This window comes from Pteropus alecto, unplaced genomic scaffold (genome assembly GCF_000325575.1).
Source record: "Pteropus alecto unplaced genomic scaffold, ASM32557v1 scaffold114, whole genome shotgun sequence".
NCBI lineage: Eukaryota > Metazoa > Chordata > Mammalia > Chiroptera > Pteropodidae > Pteropus > Pteropus alecto.
In genome coordinates this window covers 1,589,162-1,609,983 of record NW_006435793.1, presented here as the reverse complement: position 1 = coordinate 1,609,983, position 20,822 = coordinate 1,589,162, and the positions used below count along the sequence as shown (strand labels likewise).

The 20,822-nt window shown below is 33.7% G+C and overlaps 1 protein-coding gene and 1 pseudogene across 2 annotated transcripts in view; both read right to left on the bottom strand.

Moving 5' to 3' along the window:
• TEX10 (testis expressed 10) overlaps positions 1–20,822 on the bottom strand; it is a 41,576-nt gene that overhangs the window by 10,945 nt on the left and 9,809 nt on the right. For both annotated transcript variants that reach the window (XM_006911527.2, XM_015589083.2), the window contains 7 exons: positions 19,730–19,842; positions 12,037–12,275; positions 11,153–11,288; positions 9,805–9,980; positions 8,293–8,470; positions 4,596–4,684; positions 2,824–2,957 (listed from right to left, as the gene is read on the bottom strand). In XM_006911527.2, the coding sequence (XP_006911589.1) occupies positions 2,824–2,957; positions 4,596–4,684; positions 8,293–8,470; positions 9,805–9,980; positions 11,153–11,288; positions 12,037–12,275; positions 19,730–19,842 (1,065 nt within the window). The remainder of the gene's footprint in view (positions 1–2,823; positions 2,958–4,595; positions 4,685–8,292; positions 8,471–9,804; positions 9,981–11,152; positions 11,289–12,036; positions 12,276–19,729; positions 19,843–20,822) is intronic.
• Positions 3,935–4,053, bottom strand: LOC112479469 (annotated as a pseudogene).

Below are 20,822 nucleotides of genomic sequence, written 5' to 3'. Positions count from 1 at the left end.
TTGGTACAGCCACTATGAAAAACAATATGGAGGTTCCTTAAAAAACTAAGAATTGATCTAACATATGATCCAGTTGAGCAGTATAGAAGATGTGTTGAGATTGGTAAGACAAGATTATGAGAATGGAGTGGAATCTCAGTCAAAAATATTTTACATAACCTGAACCAAGGTCATTGGCCATGAAGATTAAGAAATGGGCATAAGAAGAGATAAAATACTGCCATTTGCAAAAACATGGATGGACTTTAAGATAATCATGCTAAGTGAAATAAGCCAGAAAGAAAAAGTTGAAAATCACATATCACTTATATGTGGGATATAAACCTAAAAGCAACAAACGAACAGGACAGAGACTCATGACATGGACAATAGACTGGTAGTTACCAGAGGGTAGGGGGAAGGAGGGAAGAGAGAGGTGCATGGGGTAAAAGGGGTCAAATATGTGGTGACAGAAAGAAATCTAACTATGGGAGGAGAACACAACGCAATATATATATATGCCTTACTGTTAAATTGTACGCCTGAAATTTACTGGATTTCGTTAACCAATGTCACCAAAAAATAATAAATTTTTTTAAAAAGGTAAAAAAACTAAACTAGGGAATGGAAGAGGACGTTTTATTATTATCCTTCTGTTCTTCTGAATTAAACTTTGTGAATAATACCTACTCAAAAAGAAAGTCTTGATTTAAAAAAATCACTTCGGCCTAGGCAGATAAAAGTACAACAAAACAACCAAGAAAGTCCAACTCTACCAACTAATAACTTGAAATTAGGAAAACAAGTTTTTATACTGATATCAAAAACTATGTAATTTTCAATGTATACTTTCACATGAAAAGGCCAACTTAAATATAGCAAAGTTTATCCAAAAGAAAATTGGAATCTTCTCTTAAGACCTTCAAAAACTAAAAATGAGACTTTCAGATTTTTCCTAACTTATATCTTAACATTTCAAAGACAGCAACCTTGAAGTTTAATATGTGTCCTTGCCAAATGTTCACTTCAGAAATAGAACTGATCACATTCTCATGACAATTTTGTCTTGGCTTTACACAATGATGTGCTTATGAAAATTTTAAATTATCAGATAAAGGTTATATGAGTTGTCCAAGTTACCAAACCAGACAATGGCAAATCTATGCTTGAAATCTAGGGCTGATGCTTGCTCCAAAACATCATGACAGTTTAAATACATTAGGAACAGTCCCTTAAAACAACTACTTTTAACTACTGTTTGCAAACCCAAACTCTACAATCTAGTACTTAAAGCCTTAACCTCAGACTGTCTTTGTAAGCACGCTTCACTTACCATGGAATTAAGATAAAATGTTAGCTATTAAACAATTAGGTTGGTTACCTGAGTCATTATTTCTTTTTACTTTTTAAAATCCAATATTTTTGGAGAACTTACATATAAACACAGTACCATGCAGTAGAGCAATAAAGAAAAGATAAATGTCATTGGCATGATGGAAGTATTGTGATCAGAGTCAAACAAAACCATGAGAGAATTCTACTGAATATCTACAAAAGGTATAACCCTAAGGTATGAGAAGAACATGAACAGTATTCAGAATACAGAATAGAATGAAAGAAGAGAAGTAAATAAAATCAATTGATAGAACAACAGAAGAAGGTTGTTAACTTGAATCTAGAGACTACTCTGTTGAGAAACAGAGTTTTTAAAAAAATAAGACTTTTGGCCTGGCAATCAGGAGTTATAAGAAAGAATATAGTCAGTGTCCTAGCCAGAGGCTTTCTGAATCATTAAAAGAAAATAGGTTGCCAGAGAAGACAGCCTCAGAATTTTCAAGGTTCAAACCAAAATATTTTGGGATGATATAACTGCATTCCTACTGAGCAAGTACCTTTCAATACAAGGAAAGAAAATGAAATAAAAAAAATATAGAAATATTTTACATTAATATAATCCCTAATATTAATGTTTATAATGTCTTTGCATATTTAATTTATATATTTGTAACAGATAAGACAATTTTGCCTATTCGGGTAAAAAAATTCAGCCTTTTACTTCTAATTTAAAACATATCACTAATTAGACTAGTGATTTTAATTTGAATTTCTCTATAAACAGTACCAAACCGTAAGATATTAAAATTTATCATATTTAATTTCTTAGCTATTTAAGATTTACTTTAACATTTGTGAAGGTTTGTCAGAAAATGAACTGTCAAATAGTGAATATATTAAAAGTTATAAACAGTTAAAATTTAAGTTTGTAAAATAAAATATAATCAAAGTCCCCTTTTAAAATGACTGCTTAAATTTACTATATTTATCTAACAAGATTTTTAAGTTGAAACTGAAAGCCAGAGGAAAAATTAGGGTTTTAAATTTAACTTTAAAAAACTATAGATTAATTCTTAAAACCAAAGGAACTGCTGGTGGGTTTTTTTTGTTTAAAAAAACCCGCCTTCAAGGATACTAAACCCTACTTAAGTTCTACTCAGCCATCAATACCTAGGTCAAATTCTTCCTTTTCCATGAAGCCTTTCCTCTTTTCCACAGATGTATCTATCCTATCTGTCCAATACTAAATAAAATAAATTTGTCTCTATCATTCAAACTGTTGGTTTATTTTATTCTAGTTATATAACTTATAATGAAAAACACTCCTCTTTTAGAAACATACATCTCCTACCCAAGTTCCTAAGTGCTTTCAGAACAATGGATCATGTCTTATACTACTCCGTACCTCTAAGAATATCACATACAAGGCAGTCCTAATCTACAGTAACCACTAGTAGTTGATGAACTGAATTTTAATAACCATAAATTTATTTTTAAATGCACTATTACCTCTGTTACATCCCAATGGTGTAAAAACTGATCCAAATCTGTAAGGTAAAGAAGCACAGGGGAAAGCTGTGTCTGGATGACGTGAGGGACTCCTCGGAGGCTCTGAAGCCAAGTCAACTCCTCTTTTGAAAACCCTAATGTGGATACAAAGAAAATCAAATTAAAAAAATAAAACACAAGTGACATTCTTCATATTTTTTTTTTAAAAGAGATAACACATACCTTCGAGATAAATTGTTCTTTAAGCTACCTTTTCTCTGAATTTCTGCATTTCATGTATTTTTTTAAATGAAATGCTAACAATGGAGGCAGTAAAATTCATATATTTACACAAATGATGTGCTCTAACCCAATCTATAATACATCAATAAACAGGTTTCACCCCTTATATAGAGGGCTTTTCCACATTTACCTAAGAAGATTAGAAAGGTATAACCTTTCCAACTAATAGTAGGTTTAAAAAAGCAAATAAACAAATATATTCCTTCACACACGTACCAAACTTTAAATTCTTACATAATAGCTGTTCAAATGTTTTAAAACTCTCTATCCCTCCTAGATCTTTTTAACAATACATATGTAATTGCTTCAACTACACCTTACATAACCCAATTACAGTTGACCTGACCTACACAGACAATTTGCCAAAGTCCGTCCTGAAAGGTAGCTTTCAGAATGATCAGAATACCAGATGAGGGCTGACCTTAGCTATCTGCTTTGATGTTCAGATCACTATATTTCCATGAACACAGCCTAAAGCATCATCATCTAGTTTGAAAACCACATCACATTACTGACTCCTAATGAGCTTTCTAAAATCACAAAACCTTTTGATGGGTATTGTTAAAACACCTTCAAACGTGTACAACTGAAACTATTAAACATGTGGGAATCTACATTTATCTTTTATATAATGTTTATCTTGCTAGATTCAGCTCATTATCAGAACCAGTCAATTTCTTTTTGGATTCTGTCTTTATATAAACTAAGTTTCCTAATTATAAGTCTTCAGAAAGTTTCAAAGAATCTCATCTTCATCACCCAAATATAAAACTGAAATGTTGAACTAATACAATCATTTAATTATTTTCTTTCCTTTTTTTTTTTTAAACGCCTACAGCACCTGGTATTCCAAGGTGCTCTCCCATCCAAGTACTAACCAAGCCCGACCCTGCTTAGCTTCTGAGATCAGACAAGATCGGGCACATTCAGGGTGGCATGGCCGTAGTACAAACATTTAAAACAACAGTAATACTTATACATCTAATTATGATATTTCTAGACTCATTAATTTTGCTTTGAGGGCAAATGGAATGCAGAAAACAACTAAAATCTGATACTCTTCCTATCAAGTTGAACATTTTAAACATGTTTAAAATGGATATTCTGTTCGATTTTTTAAAATATGCAATGTGGCTTCTGGCTATCTAAATAAGAGTCAAGTATGTCCACTTAACAAAGATAAGTAGTTGAGAAATAAGACAAAGAAGAAAATGAAGAAGTAATCATGTAACATTCAAATAATCCCCAAGTTTTTGGTTCTTGTACTATGATAGATTTCAAAATGAATCATGCAGCTCCCTGCCTCAAAAGCCTGACAATGTAGGATACAACTATTCCTTCAAAGACTTCCACTTATTAATAAATAAAAATCATTCTAAGATAGATTTGACATTTTCAAAACTTCGAACCAGACATATGACAGTAAATCTTAGAATAATCTTTATACTAGGTTTTTTCCTTTCCTAAACTTGGCAGGTGAGTGTGGTTACCTGTAAGTGTTGAAAATAAGAAGCTAAAATAGTCCACATCACTCATCAACCAGTCTTTAACTGAATACTTCCATCCAGAAAATGATGATCTATAATAAACAATGGGAGAACTATTACCAGAAGTGACCAACTTGAAGACTCAAGAATATAACCATTTTTTTATTGAAAACAAGTCTAATTTAATAGCTTAAACAAAACCCACAGTATGTATTAACTTTATACATAAGGGCTCAAGTACATAATATGGAAAATTTAACTTCTAACATATTTATGTAAAGTTTCATTAAAAGGCATAATTGGTCCACATACATAGTATAACTTAGAAAATTTCCATACCACTTGAAAATCAGACTCCAAGGAGCCAAAATTAAGTTTTGCTTTTCAGTAGTTTCATCTGCTGTGTATTTACTACTTGATTTTTACCTTGCTTACTTTAAAAAAGTTCCAGCTTCCTACCTAAGCCAAAGTATCTTAATTAGGTGAAGAATACTTTCACTTAAAGCCACTCTAAGATAACTACGTGTTCCTATACTTTGAAAAGCTATAACTAGGTCTACTTAACCATAGTGCAACTAAAGTATTGGAAGGGGACTCAACGGAATAGCTAAATGTAAAGCAGCTCCATATTTAATGCGGATTATCTGGTTCCTACTATGAGATCGGTTTCCAGTGACCCCTTTAAAAACACTCTTCAAAGTATGGCTAAGAAGAAGAGAGCAAATGTCAACCAGAAATACAGCAAAAAAGGCTGAGAATGATCAAATCCAACAAGCTGAGACTACAAATTTTATCACAGAAATTTGAATAAATGTCAGCCAAAATTAAGAGTTTCTAATTCAACTAGAAACACTTTTTTTTTCTTTCTGTTAATTGTATTTAATCCAGTGAAATTAGGAACTAACTATGCCACCCAGTGGCTAAAAGGGGTAGCAAATCCATGTAAGAGTCTATTGTGGACAAAAGACATGCAACAGGATCACACTGTCTATAAAATGATGATGCCCACATACACTGAGCAAGCCAGAACACTTCCAAGAGCAAAAGGGGATGCTAGTACTAATTATGCTGGGTCAAAAGAAGTAAACTGAACTCCTTCTCGCAGACTAGGTCATATAGTCATCCTACTTAATTAAAACCAAGCCAAATCTTTAGTCTGAGACTTTCTCTCTTCTTAAAGATTTTCATCTAACATTTATGTCTTATGTTTCCCAATCCAGCTGTAAATAAACTAGGGGCAGAAAGAATAGGATTGAGCAAAGGTCAGTGGAACGCAAGTATAATGGTATGAGGAAAAAGTCAAACTCTAGGCAGTATCCTGCTCTTAGATAAACTCTCTCTGATAGATGGCAGGGCATCAAACCTCTAAAACCTGAATTGAAACTTGATCTCACAATCCAATTAATGTAACAGACAAAAATCAGAAATTATTAACAGAATATTTCAGGAAAATTAATCTGGCAACAGTGCACAAAATAAATGAGATTGATAAGCAAGACTACTGTAATAATAGATAATGAAAAAGCTGGCTAGTTTATAGTCACCGGTCACAGAGAAAAGGGGATATTCTGAAGAGAAAACCAAATATGAAATAACTCCAGTGTATGCTGAAAGGAACTAAACATTATTCTTAAATTCTGAATCTAGAAAAAGTGATACAATGGTAATGCCACCGGTCTGAAAAAGTTGAAAAGTCCTCATTTTTAGTATTATTTTTTTAAAAAGATAAGTTCGAATAGGAACAATACATCTATAGAAAGAGAAGGCTAACAGACTGTGCAAATATTAAAAAGCAAAATTTAACTTGGTGGAGTTTTAACTACAAAGATAATCAGCTTTTAATTTAATGATTATCAATCCTTATTATCATTATCTGTAAATTAATAAACTTCTCAACACCACAAATCTCCACAAAGACTTTTGAAAAAAATCTTTGACGAAAGTTAAGCATAGGAGTAACTGATGTTAATAAAGATAATATACCTTCCAAAGAGAATCAATTTCAAAGGGAAGTGTTCGAAAGGTGATTTTAGCTGAATGTTAAAACAGATCCTCCATTAGTTATAGCAAAGGAATAGAGTGCCCTCTACTGGAAGATAACACAAAATCACTAGAGTTATAGAAAAAAAAAATAACATTTTTTTTTTAAAGCCTAGCATTAAATAATTGCTTGCACTATCTAAAAAGCTAGGGTTTTCTTTTAATTTCTAAGAAAGAAAAAAACATGGGAAACTAAAAAATGTTTAAAATACTTAATAAGACCAAGTCTCTCTAATGCACATGCACACAAAATAAACCTTGAAATTTTCACATGTAAACACCACATTGCAAATTGCTAAAGGGAAAGGTTATATCATCAGTTATGAAGCGCAATTTGGATGACCAGATTCAAATATATTACCTATACTAGTATGAAAATACTGGCAAACAAAGATAAAGTCTACTAACAAAATGAGCTATTTCTATTTAACTGGGATAGGGGATCTATAGCCACAAGGAAGCTAGTCTTTAAACTTGACAGCTGCGGCCTAGATCTCAATTTCTGCCTAACCATATCAGATCCCATTCATGAGCCACAATCAGTAATAAATATTGCTGAATACTAAAATATCATGCCTGATAATATAAGCATGAGGTGTTTAAGGATTCTTTGAACACTCGCAATATGAAACCTTATTAATTACAAAACCTTACATAGTAAAATGGTAAAGCCACTGTTGAAAACAGAATGACAGTTCCTTGAAAAGTTAGAGAATTATCACATGATCCAGCAATTCTACTTCTGCGTATATAGCCAAAAGAATAAAAAGCAAGGACTCAAACACATATCTAGATACCGATTTTATAGCAGCATTATTTACAATAGCCAAAAGGTAGAAACGATCAAGTGTCAACAGATGAATAGATAAACAAAATGTAGTGTCTACATACAATGGAATATTATTCAGCCTTATAAAGGAAGGAAATTCTGACACATGCTACAACATGGATGAACCTTGAAGAGTTATGCTGAATGAAATAAGCAAGTCAGAAAAGGACAAATATTGTTTGATTCCACTTATATGAGGTACCTAGAATAATCAAAATCATGAAGACAGAACAATGTTTACTACTGGCTGAGAGGGACAAGGTAAATGAGTTGTTATACAATGGGTACAGACACTCAGTTTGGGAAGATGAAAAAGTTCAGGAGATGAATAAGTGGTAGTGGTTACACAATGTAAATGTATTTAATGCCACTCTACAGTTTTAACTGTCCACTTAAAACTGGTAAAAATGGTAAATTCTGTTATGTATATTTTAACACACCCGAGATTTCAAATGACTTCTTGTGAGTCCACAAACTTATTTCAACAGCTACATTAAATTCTGAGCTCTGAAAGGAAGCTCTGTATCACAATTCATAACACTAAAGGTTTTAAGCCCAGTACTCTCACCTGCCACTGAATCCTTACCATATGCTTTTAATAACTTCAAACCTTATTCTAATCTACCTATAGAAATCACTAAATAACTTGAAACAGTCTTGCTCTACTGAACTTTATCTAGCAATAATAGCAGCGGTTTTAATTGTTGCATTAAGAGCAAATAAAGGTAATAGCGACATGTAATTTTGAAAGTGTTCTGTACTTCACGAATTGCAGTAGAAGGGATGGGGGAAAGGATTATACTTAAAATACAGCTCACTTGAGCATGCTACCTCATGTGTAGTATCCCAATAAGCATGGCAGCCAAACTTGAACTGAGTCTTCCCATAATACAGCAACGACTTAATCGAGAAAGCAAATCTGCAGGCAGACTGGGTAGAAAATATACAAGCTGGACCAAACACTGCTGAGACTCTGCCGGGAGAACCACCACAGTTCCTTCTTGTGGATCTAGTGGGGTAGGTAGACATATTAAATTCAACTATGAAAGATATACAAATCAGAGATTAAATAAAGCAGATTAAATAATTATTTTCACTGTTATGCTGAATTCTAACATATTAATTAAAGTTTTATCATAAAGCATATATGTACAGCTTAAACTACTTTCTAAAGTAAAACATAGCCATTATTTATTTAAAGATATATTTCTTTAACATTGTAATAACTTCCTAACATCCAAATGTCTTGTTTGAAATAAGAACTTTGATGGGGGCAGCAAAGGGATTGGACATAAAAAAGTAGAACAAAAAAACAAGCACTTTTGCTAAACAGTGACATAGTATCAACCTAAAGCAAAAAACCTGTTTGTGTGTATCTGTATACGCACACACACACACAACCTACATATAAGCAATACTTAAAAAAAAAACCAAACAGATTTAAAAATATACCTTCAAAAGACAGATACAAACCAAATGTCCATCGCTTAATAAACGGATAAATGTTTATTTCTGTACAAAGAAATATTACTCAGTAATAAAAAGAAATAAAATACTGATATATCCTTCAACATGGATGAATCCTGAAAATATTATGCTGTGTGAAAGAAAGCAGACTTGAAAGGCCTCGTATTACACAATTCCATTTATAAGAAATGTCCAGATCCAGAGACAGAAATGTAGGTTAGTGACTGACAGGAGCTGGGAAAGGAAGGAATAGGGAGGGACTACTAATGGGTAGTAGTAGAAATATTCCCATATTTCTTTTGGGAATGATAAAATATTTTTGAATTAGTGGTGATGATTGTACAACCTTGGAAATATGTTAAAAATCACTGAATTGTACATTGTAAAATGGCAAATTTTATGGTGAATTATATTTCAATAATAAATTATATGTATATATCCCAGAATGCTTTTGATATTTTTGCTTAAAATATGAAATAGTTCCAAGAATAAGTAAGAAGTATTTATACATGAAAGTCACACAAGACACTCATTATAATTAAATAAGTAATTTTGCACCAAAGATTCAAAGGAATTTTTTTAATACGTGAATTTTTAAATTTGTGAATAACAGGTGGTTTAAAAGGCAATTTAATAATGCAAGTAGCACCTAAAACCATTAACCTTCTAAAACTACTTACTACTGAAAATGAATTAACTGTTTATTCATTTAATTATGAATTAACTGTTTGACATTTGGTTTGGTTTTGGCAATTTAATCATGGTATAACTAATTTATAATAATTTAAAGGAAAGGCAAATCTAGTAAGCTTCTCTTAGAAACTTCTTTCCTAAACTGGGGAAGACCAATGATTACCTACACAGTTAAACTCTTACCATAGATTCGGAGAGCAGTAGCTTGTAAGCTTTTTAGTAATTCTTTATGTGCTCTTGCTGCAGCAGTATGGATGATATCAATAAGCTGTGCTGAGAGCTCAGGGTTTCGGGAGCCAAGATGTGCAAGTTGCAATGGTAAACCAGCCAACCAACGGGATAACACTTTACTACGATATCTAAGAAAGGCCAAGGAAGAACAAAATAAAGTATAATTTCAAAGACAAGAGACATAAATTTAAACAAAAAAACTTAATGTACCATAAAGTGACAAGTCATCCACCAATAACACTATATTTACTCATTTAATCATTTGAAAGCCTAGGAGATTGCCAGCATCATTTATTCAGCTGTAGCATTTTCTAAGGTTTTACCCACTAAAAGTTCACATAATGTGGGACACAATCTAAATTGTATTTTTATCTTAAAGGACACAGACACTACTTAACTCTATGTGTACTATTTATCCTAACTAATGTTAATTATTATACTATATTAACTTATTGATGCATTCAATGTAGGGGTGTACCCACAACTAAATGGCTTTGAACTTACGTCATTGCAGTTCTTTAGTATACTTGCTAAAGCTCTTAATGTCCCCTTACTCAGGTAACAGCAATCACTGTTATCTGACCTCTGTTGTCACACAACCTGAATTTAAATCTCAGCTAGCTCTTTTACCCATTAGTTGCATGACACTCACCAAATTATTTAACTTAAGCTTTTTTTCTTCTGTAAAATCAGAGTTAACAGTACCTACCCCTCATGGTAGTAGCATGGGAATTATTTAGATAAATTATGAAAAACACCTGGTTTATAGTAAAGACTCAAATATATTCCAACAACTCCCTACGTATGCTAAGGTATCCCAAATCTCTATCTTCTAGCCTAACACAACCTCCTGTCTCAAATAAATCTCAAAACTCACCATTTCAAAAAATTAATTCCCTAGTTCTAGCTATACTCTGTTATCTGTCTCACCTGACAGCACCAAGCCAAGCCAAAAACTGTCATCTTCTATTGCCCTCATTCTTATACCATATGCCCCAATATGTCACTAAGGGCTAGTGGTTCAACCACCATAATTTTTATGGAAAGTAAAAGGCTATGACTGCTACAGTAAGTGGACAAGTGGAAACGTGCTCAAAAAGGCTTTTAACTGCTTAGTTATGCGTATAAGATTACTGGTACTATTATGTAGGCTTCTTCGTAAAATTTTATCTCTCGTTAAATGCAACCAACTAAGATAATAGCAGTGAACTTTTCCAAAGATTTAATCACCCTATCATCTTATTTAAATAGGCTACGAAATAACTCGGTGAGAAAAAAGGCAAAATATATAAAACTTTACCTGACTCTGTAAGACCTCAGTTCTTCTTTTTGATAGATTTTACTGAAAAACTTTAGTAACAAAGTCCGAACTGGAAGGAGAAGGCCCCTCTGCTGATACAATGTATAAACTGCCTTGATGAGAGACTCTGTAACTTCTAAAAACAGAGAAAAAACAACTACATATGAATCAAAAATGTTTCTTCACCTGCCTCAAAATTCCTCTAAAAGCACAGAAGTAGTTTTCTTCATTCCTATACAAAGCAGATCTCAGCCACAAACTGCTATCACAAAAGTCCTATAGCAATACCCTATAGCAATATGGAAGTCAAACCAATCAGAGATTACAGTATAAATTTTCCTAAGGGACAACAAATCTAAGTAGGAATTACAAAAATTAGGATCTTAAAAAGGTGAATAAGATGGAAACCAAACAGGAAAGCTTTGTTTTTGAATAAGAGAATTAGTAAGTCACACTAAAAACTGACGATGTGACATAACTTCAAGCTAGAAGTAAGGAAGAGACAGGCAGGATTCATTCTATAAGGAGCAAAGGAAAAACCTCTCAAATTCTAGTCAAATTAGATCAGAAGAGGGTATTTTTTCATCATTAGGCTTGATGGCATTTCCTCTTTCTACCTCCTTTTACACCAACTTTGTAATCTACTAAAAATCTTATCAATTTTCTTCAGAATGGACCCATCCATTTGAGAAAAAAATGCTCAGAGCCATAAACAATTTGTGTACAAGTAGAGAATCCTTTATAATTATGCTACCTAGCTACCTTTTATGATGTGAATGTAACTGACTACATGGAATGTTTGAAAGTTACCAATTCAAAGCTAGACCCTAAACAACATGCATGAGAGCTCCTCTCTTAAACAAAAATAAAGCAGTATCACCTACCTCTGTTTGGTTGTATCTGCATTAACCTCCATGATACCCCAAGCAATCTGTTCAGCTGCTTACTGTTTAGCCTATAGCCATCTTCAAGGGTCTCTGTCACAAATTTCCTTATCATTTCTATCCAGTTGGAATCCTTTTGCAAAGTTGAGGCATTTGCCAGGGAGACCATGATATCAGACAGTGTTAAATTCAGTAAGAGATGATCTACATTATTAGAGAGAATCGTGCAATGCTTGATGCTAAAAACAAACAAAGACACACACATCTGTAAAGTGTGCTATCTACATGCCTGTTTCACTTAGAATACTTAAAATAATCTATCCATGAGTAAAACAGTATTTCCTTCTAGAATAAACGACAAGTATGTAGGCAAGTTGTAGGACATTGTTTTGTAAATAAACCAACCATTATGGAATGAGCTTGTTAAGAAGTCATGAATCAGAGTGTATACTATTCAGTTCATTACCAAAGTTCTTATTCACACAGGAAGTATGGGCCCCTGTAACACTGCTTGGTAATCTTAGAAGTATAAGACTTGAAAACAACACACAGATTTGTTTAAAGCAGCAGATACTTATATTTAATGGAGGTCACAGTAGATCTTGACTCTGCTTCTAACTAATCATGACTTTTAACAGAATCACTAATTTCTCCCAGTTTCCTTACATGTGAAATGATCCAGATAAACACTATCCTGAAACAATTTGATTTTATAATTCACATATAAAAATCAGTTTTTTCTAGATAAACACATTTCCTTCAAAACTGAAACTTTTAAAAACCTCAAACTTAGACTATAATACTCATTTGAGACTATAATATATTTAACAGCACAGCCTATTTATTTCAAGTTTAGAAAAATATTAAGTTGATTAAAATAAAAAATATCTCTAACTTAACCAATTTTAAAAGGAAAGCGTTAATCCTAGATTAAGCATGAGCAAGGAAGGACCCACAAATACATGGAAAGAGAAATAAAAGTAATCCGGTGCTATCAGAATATTAAATGTAGGGCTAGGAATGACAAATGAGCCTGGAAAGGTAAAATGGGACCAAATTACAAAGAGGACACTAAAATTAATTCTGTAGGCACAGGAGTAACATGGCTGAAAACTTCTGTCAGACAGATGATTCTATGGATGGAAAAGAAAATTATAAACAAATAAATTATAAAATAAATTATGAAATTATAAACAAAGTTATATGGCTATTTGTAGCAATCCGGGCAAGAGATGACAAATGCAAAAAGCAGGGTCAATATTGGCATTGACTAGAAAAGGGGACAGTTAGGAAGAATGAAAATTAGCCGGATTTGAAGTTTGCTTAAATGTATATGTGTGAGTTATGAGATGGTACTGGAGGAATCAAGGGTTCTACACTGGTGACTGGGTAAATAGAGATGACATAGCAAAAAGAGGAGCAGGGATTCAGAAAATTAATTCCACTTTTGATATGTTGAGTATAAAGTGTCTCCGGTATAAATTCAGGCATAGACAACTCAGTGCAGAAGTCTGATGCAGGAAGGAGAAGTCTGAACTACTTAATGGAAATTACCCACATGATCACTCCTAGCTGCAAAAGAAGCTAGGAGATCTAGTTTCTATTTTGTATAGGCATATACCCAGTTAAAAACTGGAAATTCTATCATTAAGAAAGGAGAGAATGAAATCTGGGCCAGATGACTAGCAGTCTATGCCAGAAACCCAAATTTATTATTAATAGGTTATTTGCCAAACTACTCAACATCCAAAACTAAGGCACGTTTTAAACTACAGCACATGCAAACTGAATTGCAACATTTCTTCATCACAGGTAGCTTCAAGATCTACCCTCAGTTTATCTCAAGCAGCAAAATCTATCACTATCTGGAAGGCCTTACAGGACATTGCAAACTTGGAAGAATTCATTCTGTTCCTTCAATAATTTATACAAAAATTTAAAAACTAAATATACCGACTATCAATTCTATGAGGGAGGCAGGCCTCTGGGGAAACTCCAATTCTCAGTAATGAAAATGGAGGTAATCAGAACCAACCCTCTCCCTAAAAATAACCTTAAAAACTGGATGCAATCGTTTTTTTAAAGTCCCTAAAGCATGCAAGGGCTAGTAAGATAGAGAACATTTGCTGGGCTCCAAAATCTAGGAAAAAACAAAATCCCAACACCCAAGGATTAGTCCTGAGAATTTTTGTAAATGCTAAAACCAAAGACAAAGCTGCAAAAGTGAGGTAACCTTTTAGTGGACTCACGGAAAAGTCAAAGCCCAGGGCCTGCGGGACTTTATTATCCCAACTTCAAGCTGAAGCCTTAAAGGCTTCTCTTCCAGGGTAAAGGTGAACTGGAAATAAAAACAGCTCTTAGATAAAACTCAATCCCAGTTTAGCATCATCCCAGCAGTTTAAGTAACAATTCCTCCCAACTAGATCTATAGATTCAATGCAATTCCAGTCAAAATCCCAGCAAGCTATTTTATAGTTATTGATAAACTGATTCTAAAATTTATAATGGAAAAGCAAAAGACTTAGAATATCCAACACAAGACTGAAAAAGAACAAACTCAGAAGACTCGTACTACTCAATTGCAAGACTTATTATACAACTACAGTAGTCAAGACGACATGGTGTTGGTGAAAGAACAGACACACATAGGATAATTAAACAAAGAGCTTCAAAACAGACCCACAAAAATATAGTCAACAGATTTTTGACAAAGGATCAAAAGCAATTCAATGGAGAAAACATAGTCTTTTCATCAAATAGTGCTGGAACAATTAGACAAATTTTAGAATCGAAAAAAAAAGAAAATACACTCAACTGATTTATGTTTAACTACACTTAAGCAAAACTAAAGAATTAAAACCTGAAAGATATGAGATAAAAGAGAAATAAGCAGAAGATTCAGTAAGTAGGTCTAACATACATTTAGCCTTTAAACAAAAAGAGAAATGGGATCGCTGCATGTAGTAAAAGATGAAAATTTTTCAGATCTCTTTAAAGACATTTCATTCAAGATCTCAAGATTTACGATGTCCACTGAATCCCAAAGGCAATTAATAAAAAAGAAAACCACACCTGGATACATCATTGTCAAACTGCAGAAAACAAAAGACATGGAGAAAATGTTAGGGGGTTAACCAAACAAGTACCTTCTAAAGTAGCAACAGACTCCTAACTGACTTCTTAATACAGCAATGAAAACCAGAAGAGTAATGTGTAATTGTCAGGGTGCTCAAAGAAAACTGCCAAAAATAGAGTACTAAGTTCTGCTAAAACATTCTTTAGGAGAAATAGTACTTTTACACACACACACACACACACACACACACACACACACACACCCACCCTCCAGTAGATTCTTAATGATCCTAGATGAACAGAGAAATACATGAAAAAAATAAAGAGCAAAAAAGGTTGGAAATACATGGATAGAGCTCAACTGGTGGATACGTTCTCCAAAATATTAATTTTTGCTTGAACACTCAAATTTTATTATTGGCACAAATACTGTCAGTCATTTCCCTGGAACTGATAGGCTCACTTTATTTTTGAGAAAATGTCTACCAAATACTCAAGTCTAAATAACCATAGTTTGTCTGTCAGTTATTCTTTCAAGTTAAACCATGTCCATAACAGAAAAACACTCACAAGTAGTATAATCACACAAATGTATTTCCTTCAGACAATCATTATTGTTTGGAATATAGCTGAAATACTTTATGCAAGCTAATATTAAAATTATGTGTTCTCCAGGGTCATGCCTTAATAAAATTAGTAATTTTTATTGCTTTAGTAAGGATATTTTTAAGTGAAACTGGCATGTTCTTTTAAACTGTGAGTGCATGGTGATGAAGAATACAATGGCTACTAGTACTCTTTGGTGCCACCGCCTTAATTCCTGCTAAGATACCAGCAGTTTTACCCACCACTGTTTTTCTATCATCAGTGCAAATCTCAGAACAATGAAAAAGACAAATAATGTCTTAATATAATTGTGAAAATAGTTCTAACCTAGTGGACCCAGGGGCCACAGACCACACTTTGAGAACTGCTATCTTAGATAAATGACATAAGAGTAAGCTGGCTAAAATGGGAGAGGGAAAGATGAACAGGCAGAGGACAGAACATTTTTAAGACAGTGAAACTATCCTCTATGATATTATCACAGTCGATACATGTTACCATACACATGGCAAAACTCATATAATGTATACTAAGAGTTAACCCTAATGTAAACTATGGATTCTGGGTGATAATGATGTGTCAATGTAACAAACGTATAACTCTGGTGTGGAATGCTGACAGTGAGGGAGGCTGCGCATTTGTGGAAGCCAGAGTATATAGGAACTCGGTACTTTCTGATCAATTGTACTATGAACCTAAACTGCTCTGAAAAATAGTCTATTAAAAAAAAAAAGAATGAAATGCTGGTATATACACAACATGGATGAACCCTGAAAACATTATGCTAAGTGAAAGTAAGCAGGACAAAAAAAGATAAATATTATGATTCTACTTATATGAGATCTCTAGAATAGTCAAACTAAAAGAAACAGAAAGTAGAACAGTGGTTCCCAGGAGCTGCGAGGCAGGGAACATGGGGAGTAATTATTTTACGAGTACAGAGTTTCATTTGGGAAGATGAAAAACTTCTGGAGATGGATGGTAGTAACAGTTGCACAAACAATGTACTGAATGCCACTAAACTTCATGTTTAAAAATAGTTAAAATGGTAAATTCTATGTTATGTATATTTTGCCATAATAAAATAATATCCTTTGTAATTCTGTAATTCAACATAATATGAAAAATTTAGACATCAGGTCAAGAATTAACTGGGGGTGCATGAATAAGTGTGAAGACCACTGGCCTAGACCATTGTTGACTCCCCTAATTTAACTTAAGTTGCCCTACACAGGCTAACTGCTAAGTATTCATTTCCTTATTAAGTACAAAAGCAGTCTGTAGTCCCTTAAAATGAATCACAGGGGAATCTTAAAAAGAATAAGTTATACTGCAAATTCATTTTTGCTAAAAATTCCACAATTTCCCTATCTCAGCCTCTGCATTAACTCCTTTTTCGCCTTTTATATTTTGTCACAAATCACTCTATCAGGGCAGCTTTCCCTAGGACTCTACTTCCCCCGTAAAAATATCAGGACTGGCTCCTTATTACAAACTCTTATATTATCCTAAACTCTTCCTTCATTAACTTTATCACAGTTGGTCACTGATTAAAGAATCACAGACGTAAGTATGTCTCCCTCATTAAACTGTATGCACAAGAATTGGTACTCCATCTCCTTTACCACTAAATGCTCAGCATGTAACAGTAAGTGCCTTGCAAATACTAAGTCCAATAAATTTATTGAATAATGATGGTATGCCCATATACTCTTTGATAATTTTTTTATATTTAATGGCCTACTAAACTCCAAACATCCTACTCTCATTTAGATGAAAATTATATATGGAAGCTCTTACTAAAAAAACAAAACACAAAAAACAAACCCACAAAATTCTATTCAAGAGTTCAAAGACTTCTGAAACTTAACCATGGACCTGATTAAAAACTTTTGCTCTAATAAGAACATCGTATGTGGGAGGGAAAAAACCTAACATCTTGCTCAAGAAAATATCTCCCTATTTGATTCTCTGTCCTCTCCAACTCGATACTTCTTAATCTTTCTAAAACATAGTTTTGATGCAACCAAAAGTCTTCAATGACAAAAGGATCAAAGCTGAAAGATAAATGAATTCGAGACAAGAAATTACTATCAGCATCAAGGCTAGTGAATAGCAGAAACCAGATTTGACCCAGATCTGTCCCCATGCTCTCCCTTACCTAATCCTATAGCTTTCCTGTAGGCCATCTCCTCTAGGTGGTATAATCTCTCATCTCTTGTTCCATTTCTGCCTGCTAAAATCATATTCATGTCCAATTACTCTTCAATATAGCTTATCTGTTTATCCTAATATGAATTCCCAGAGTACTTCTTATATATGGACACTTGTATACTGCCTTATGTTACATATGTAAATTCACTTTTCCTCCTGCCAGTTTTTGAGCTATTGTTTCTCAGCTTCAAATCCACCCTTCTATACTCTGCTTTGTGATCCTGGCGCTAGGACTCTGTGAGCTACATCTTTTCTCCTTTGCAGATGGGTGGTTCTTAGGCTCTGCCAATAAAACGGTAACAGAAAAAAACTGAAAAGCGATAGGAGGAAGGGATGCTCTCCTTTCTGTTTGCTTCCTAGTCCTGTTTTTGCTTCCTTTTGCTGCCAGTGCAACCCAACAACTCTTCTTCAGGCCAGCAGCAGTTAAGCCTAGCAGCCACAGTTGATTAGAATTGGAAATTTTTCTGACAGAGAATGGATATCAGCATCATGCCCTTAATAAACACCAGCACCACCTAGCCAGAACCTCCTTTGCAGGGTTCTGGACTCCAGCCCCAAAGGGCCCCTCTTCTGATCTCAAAGACATTAGCCCAGCTGACCACCAATCCCTTCCCAGCGGTCTGAGTTTTGGCTCCACGGTCTTTCCTCCGAACTTCTTCCCCTGTTCTCTGTTCTCCCAGTCCTTGACATAGCAGTCGCTTCCTGCAGTTGCTACCTCCACAGTACCTTACTGTTCCCTTGTCTGTTCAGTTTGTTAATATCTAGTTGGCAATTTTTATATCACATTCTGTTACAATCACTGTGTGGTTTCTGCCTCCTGACTGGACAATGACACTCCTTCTACCAATTTTATGACTTTTACCAATTTTACTGATTTTATGAAATTGCTTAGGAGAACAAGTAGTATACCTTAAGACACATCTGATTACCCCTATCATGAGATTTTATTTATTGTAAGCAACCAAAATAAATATTTGGTGAATGAATAAAAAGCTCATCTTCCCGCAAATCTGCCTTATCACTTCTGAGCATACCCTTTGAACCCTGCTCAAACAGCCTCACTGATTCTCCAGGTAGTTTCTTCCCACTGGTAAATTTAAGAACCTTTGACAGACTTTAAGATCCCTTCAAGTGTTTGCTCATTTGGGGGAACTGCACTTTTAGTGTTCTAGCTTGTACCTGCTTATCAAGTTTTATTAGATAACTTGTTTTTTAATTATCTGCTCACTTGAGGTAAACATTTTAAATAGTTTCTAGGCTTACATTTTTTTAAAACTCCACCTTCTAATCCATATCCCTTTCTGTTTATTTTTGTAAAGAAAACTTTTTTTTCTCCAATTACCACTCTTCCTTCAGGCTATCTGACTGATAACATACTAATACTGATATTAGTTTCATTCTCAGCTTCCTCATATATCAGAGAACTTGATGACCTTTAGATACTCTCCTGGTTAGAGATAGTTATACAGTGCCTCTACCAAATAAACCACCCACTTCAGCAAATTTTATTAAAATCACATTTCTATAATTTGATATTTGACGCTCATTTATCACAAAACATTCACTTTACGGGTTTCAAAAAATAAAAAAAATAAAAAAAATAAAAAAACTGGGGGGAAAAATTCCCAAGGCTTAAAGTGACTTGTTCAATATCAACCAAACCACTCCTACTTTTATTTTTATTTCGCAAAATATAAATACCTCACAGTGAAGAAAGTTCTGGTTTAAGGCTAATTATTTTCTGATAACTTCAAGTTAAACTTTTTTAAGACTGTACAATGGCAAAGAATTACAATACCTTTTATTTGTCTCTTTCCTTCTATGTTTGGTTATTTCTTTTAAGGAATATGGAAAATGACTCATAAAATGATGTCTGAAATCAATAAGATAATTCTTTCGAAGCCACGACTCCTATTAAAATAAGCAAAAATTAGAAAACCTACTAGAAAAAAATTTAAATAACCATTAAAACTTTAAGCAGAAAAAAAAACTTTAAGCAGAAATTTGACAATTTGTCGCTATTCAACTATAAATGTACCATTATAATACACCTGCTATGACATAACATGTAAATAAATTTTGAAATCAGAATAAACTGTTAGGACATCCAATTTTCACCCACAGATCTTTTTGGTACTTAGTAACTACTTGCATTTTATCTGTTTAAGAGAAGAAAAAGAGAGAGCATAAAGATTTAAGAAAATCCTGAACTTGAACCACTAGTGCAATATTTACAAAATATACAAGAAAGTCTTCTACTTAGTGTTCTTTTTATACCATAACTCTATTCCCCAGCAATTCCATAATCTCTCATTAAAGGTATTCAACACTTTCATAAAGCAATGAACTCCTCTAAAATTCTTTAGCAGTATTTGTGAATGTATCATTCTCTTCTGCTTGAAATAGTCTAATTCCAGATTACAACACTCTTATTTCCTGCAATCCAGAGGACCAACCATTCCATTTTTCCAGGGACTGGGGTTTCTTGAGATGTGGGACTCAAAGGTGTGAAAAGTTAGTCACAGTACAACTCCTTTGTATCCTCTACTGGATTCTTCTTTTTCCTGGCCTATACATGTAGTCTCAACATCTCTCGGACTTCTAAAAGGCATCTTAAATGAATAAACTGAACTGTCATTTGGATCATAACACAGGCCTCATCCTTGCTCCTCTTTCCTGCACTATGCACACCAGCAGTCCTGCTGGCTGTACCAGAATCCAGCTGCTTTTCATCACTTCAAACACTAGCTACCATTCTACTCCAAACCATCTTTATCTCTTACCTAGATTACTGCAATAGCCTCCTAACTGGTATCTCTGCTTTTCCTTTTACTTCGCAGAAGTCAATTCTCTACAAAGCAGCCAGTGATCTTTTAAAACATAAATCTAGC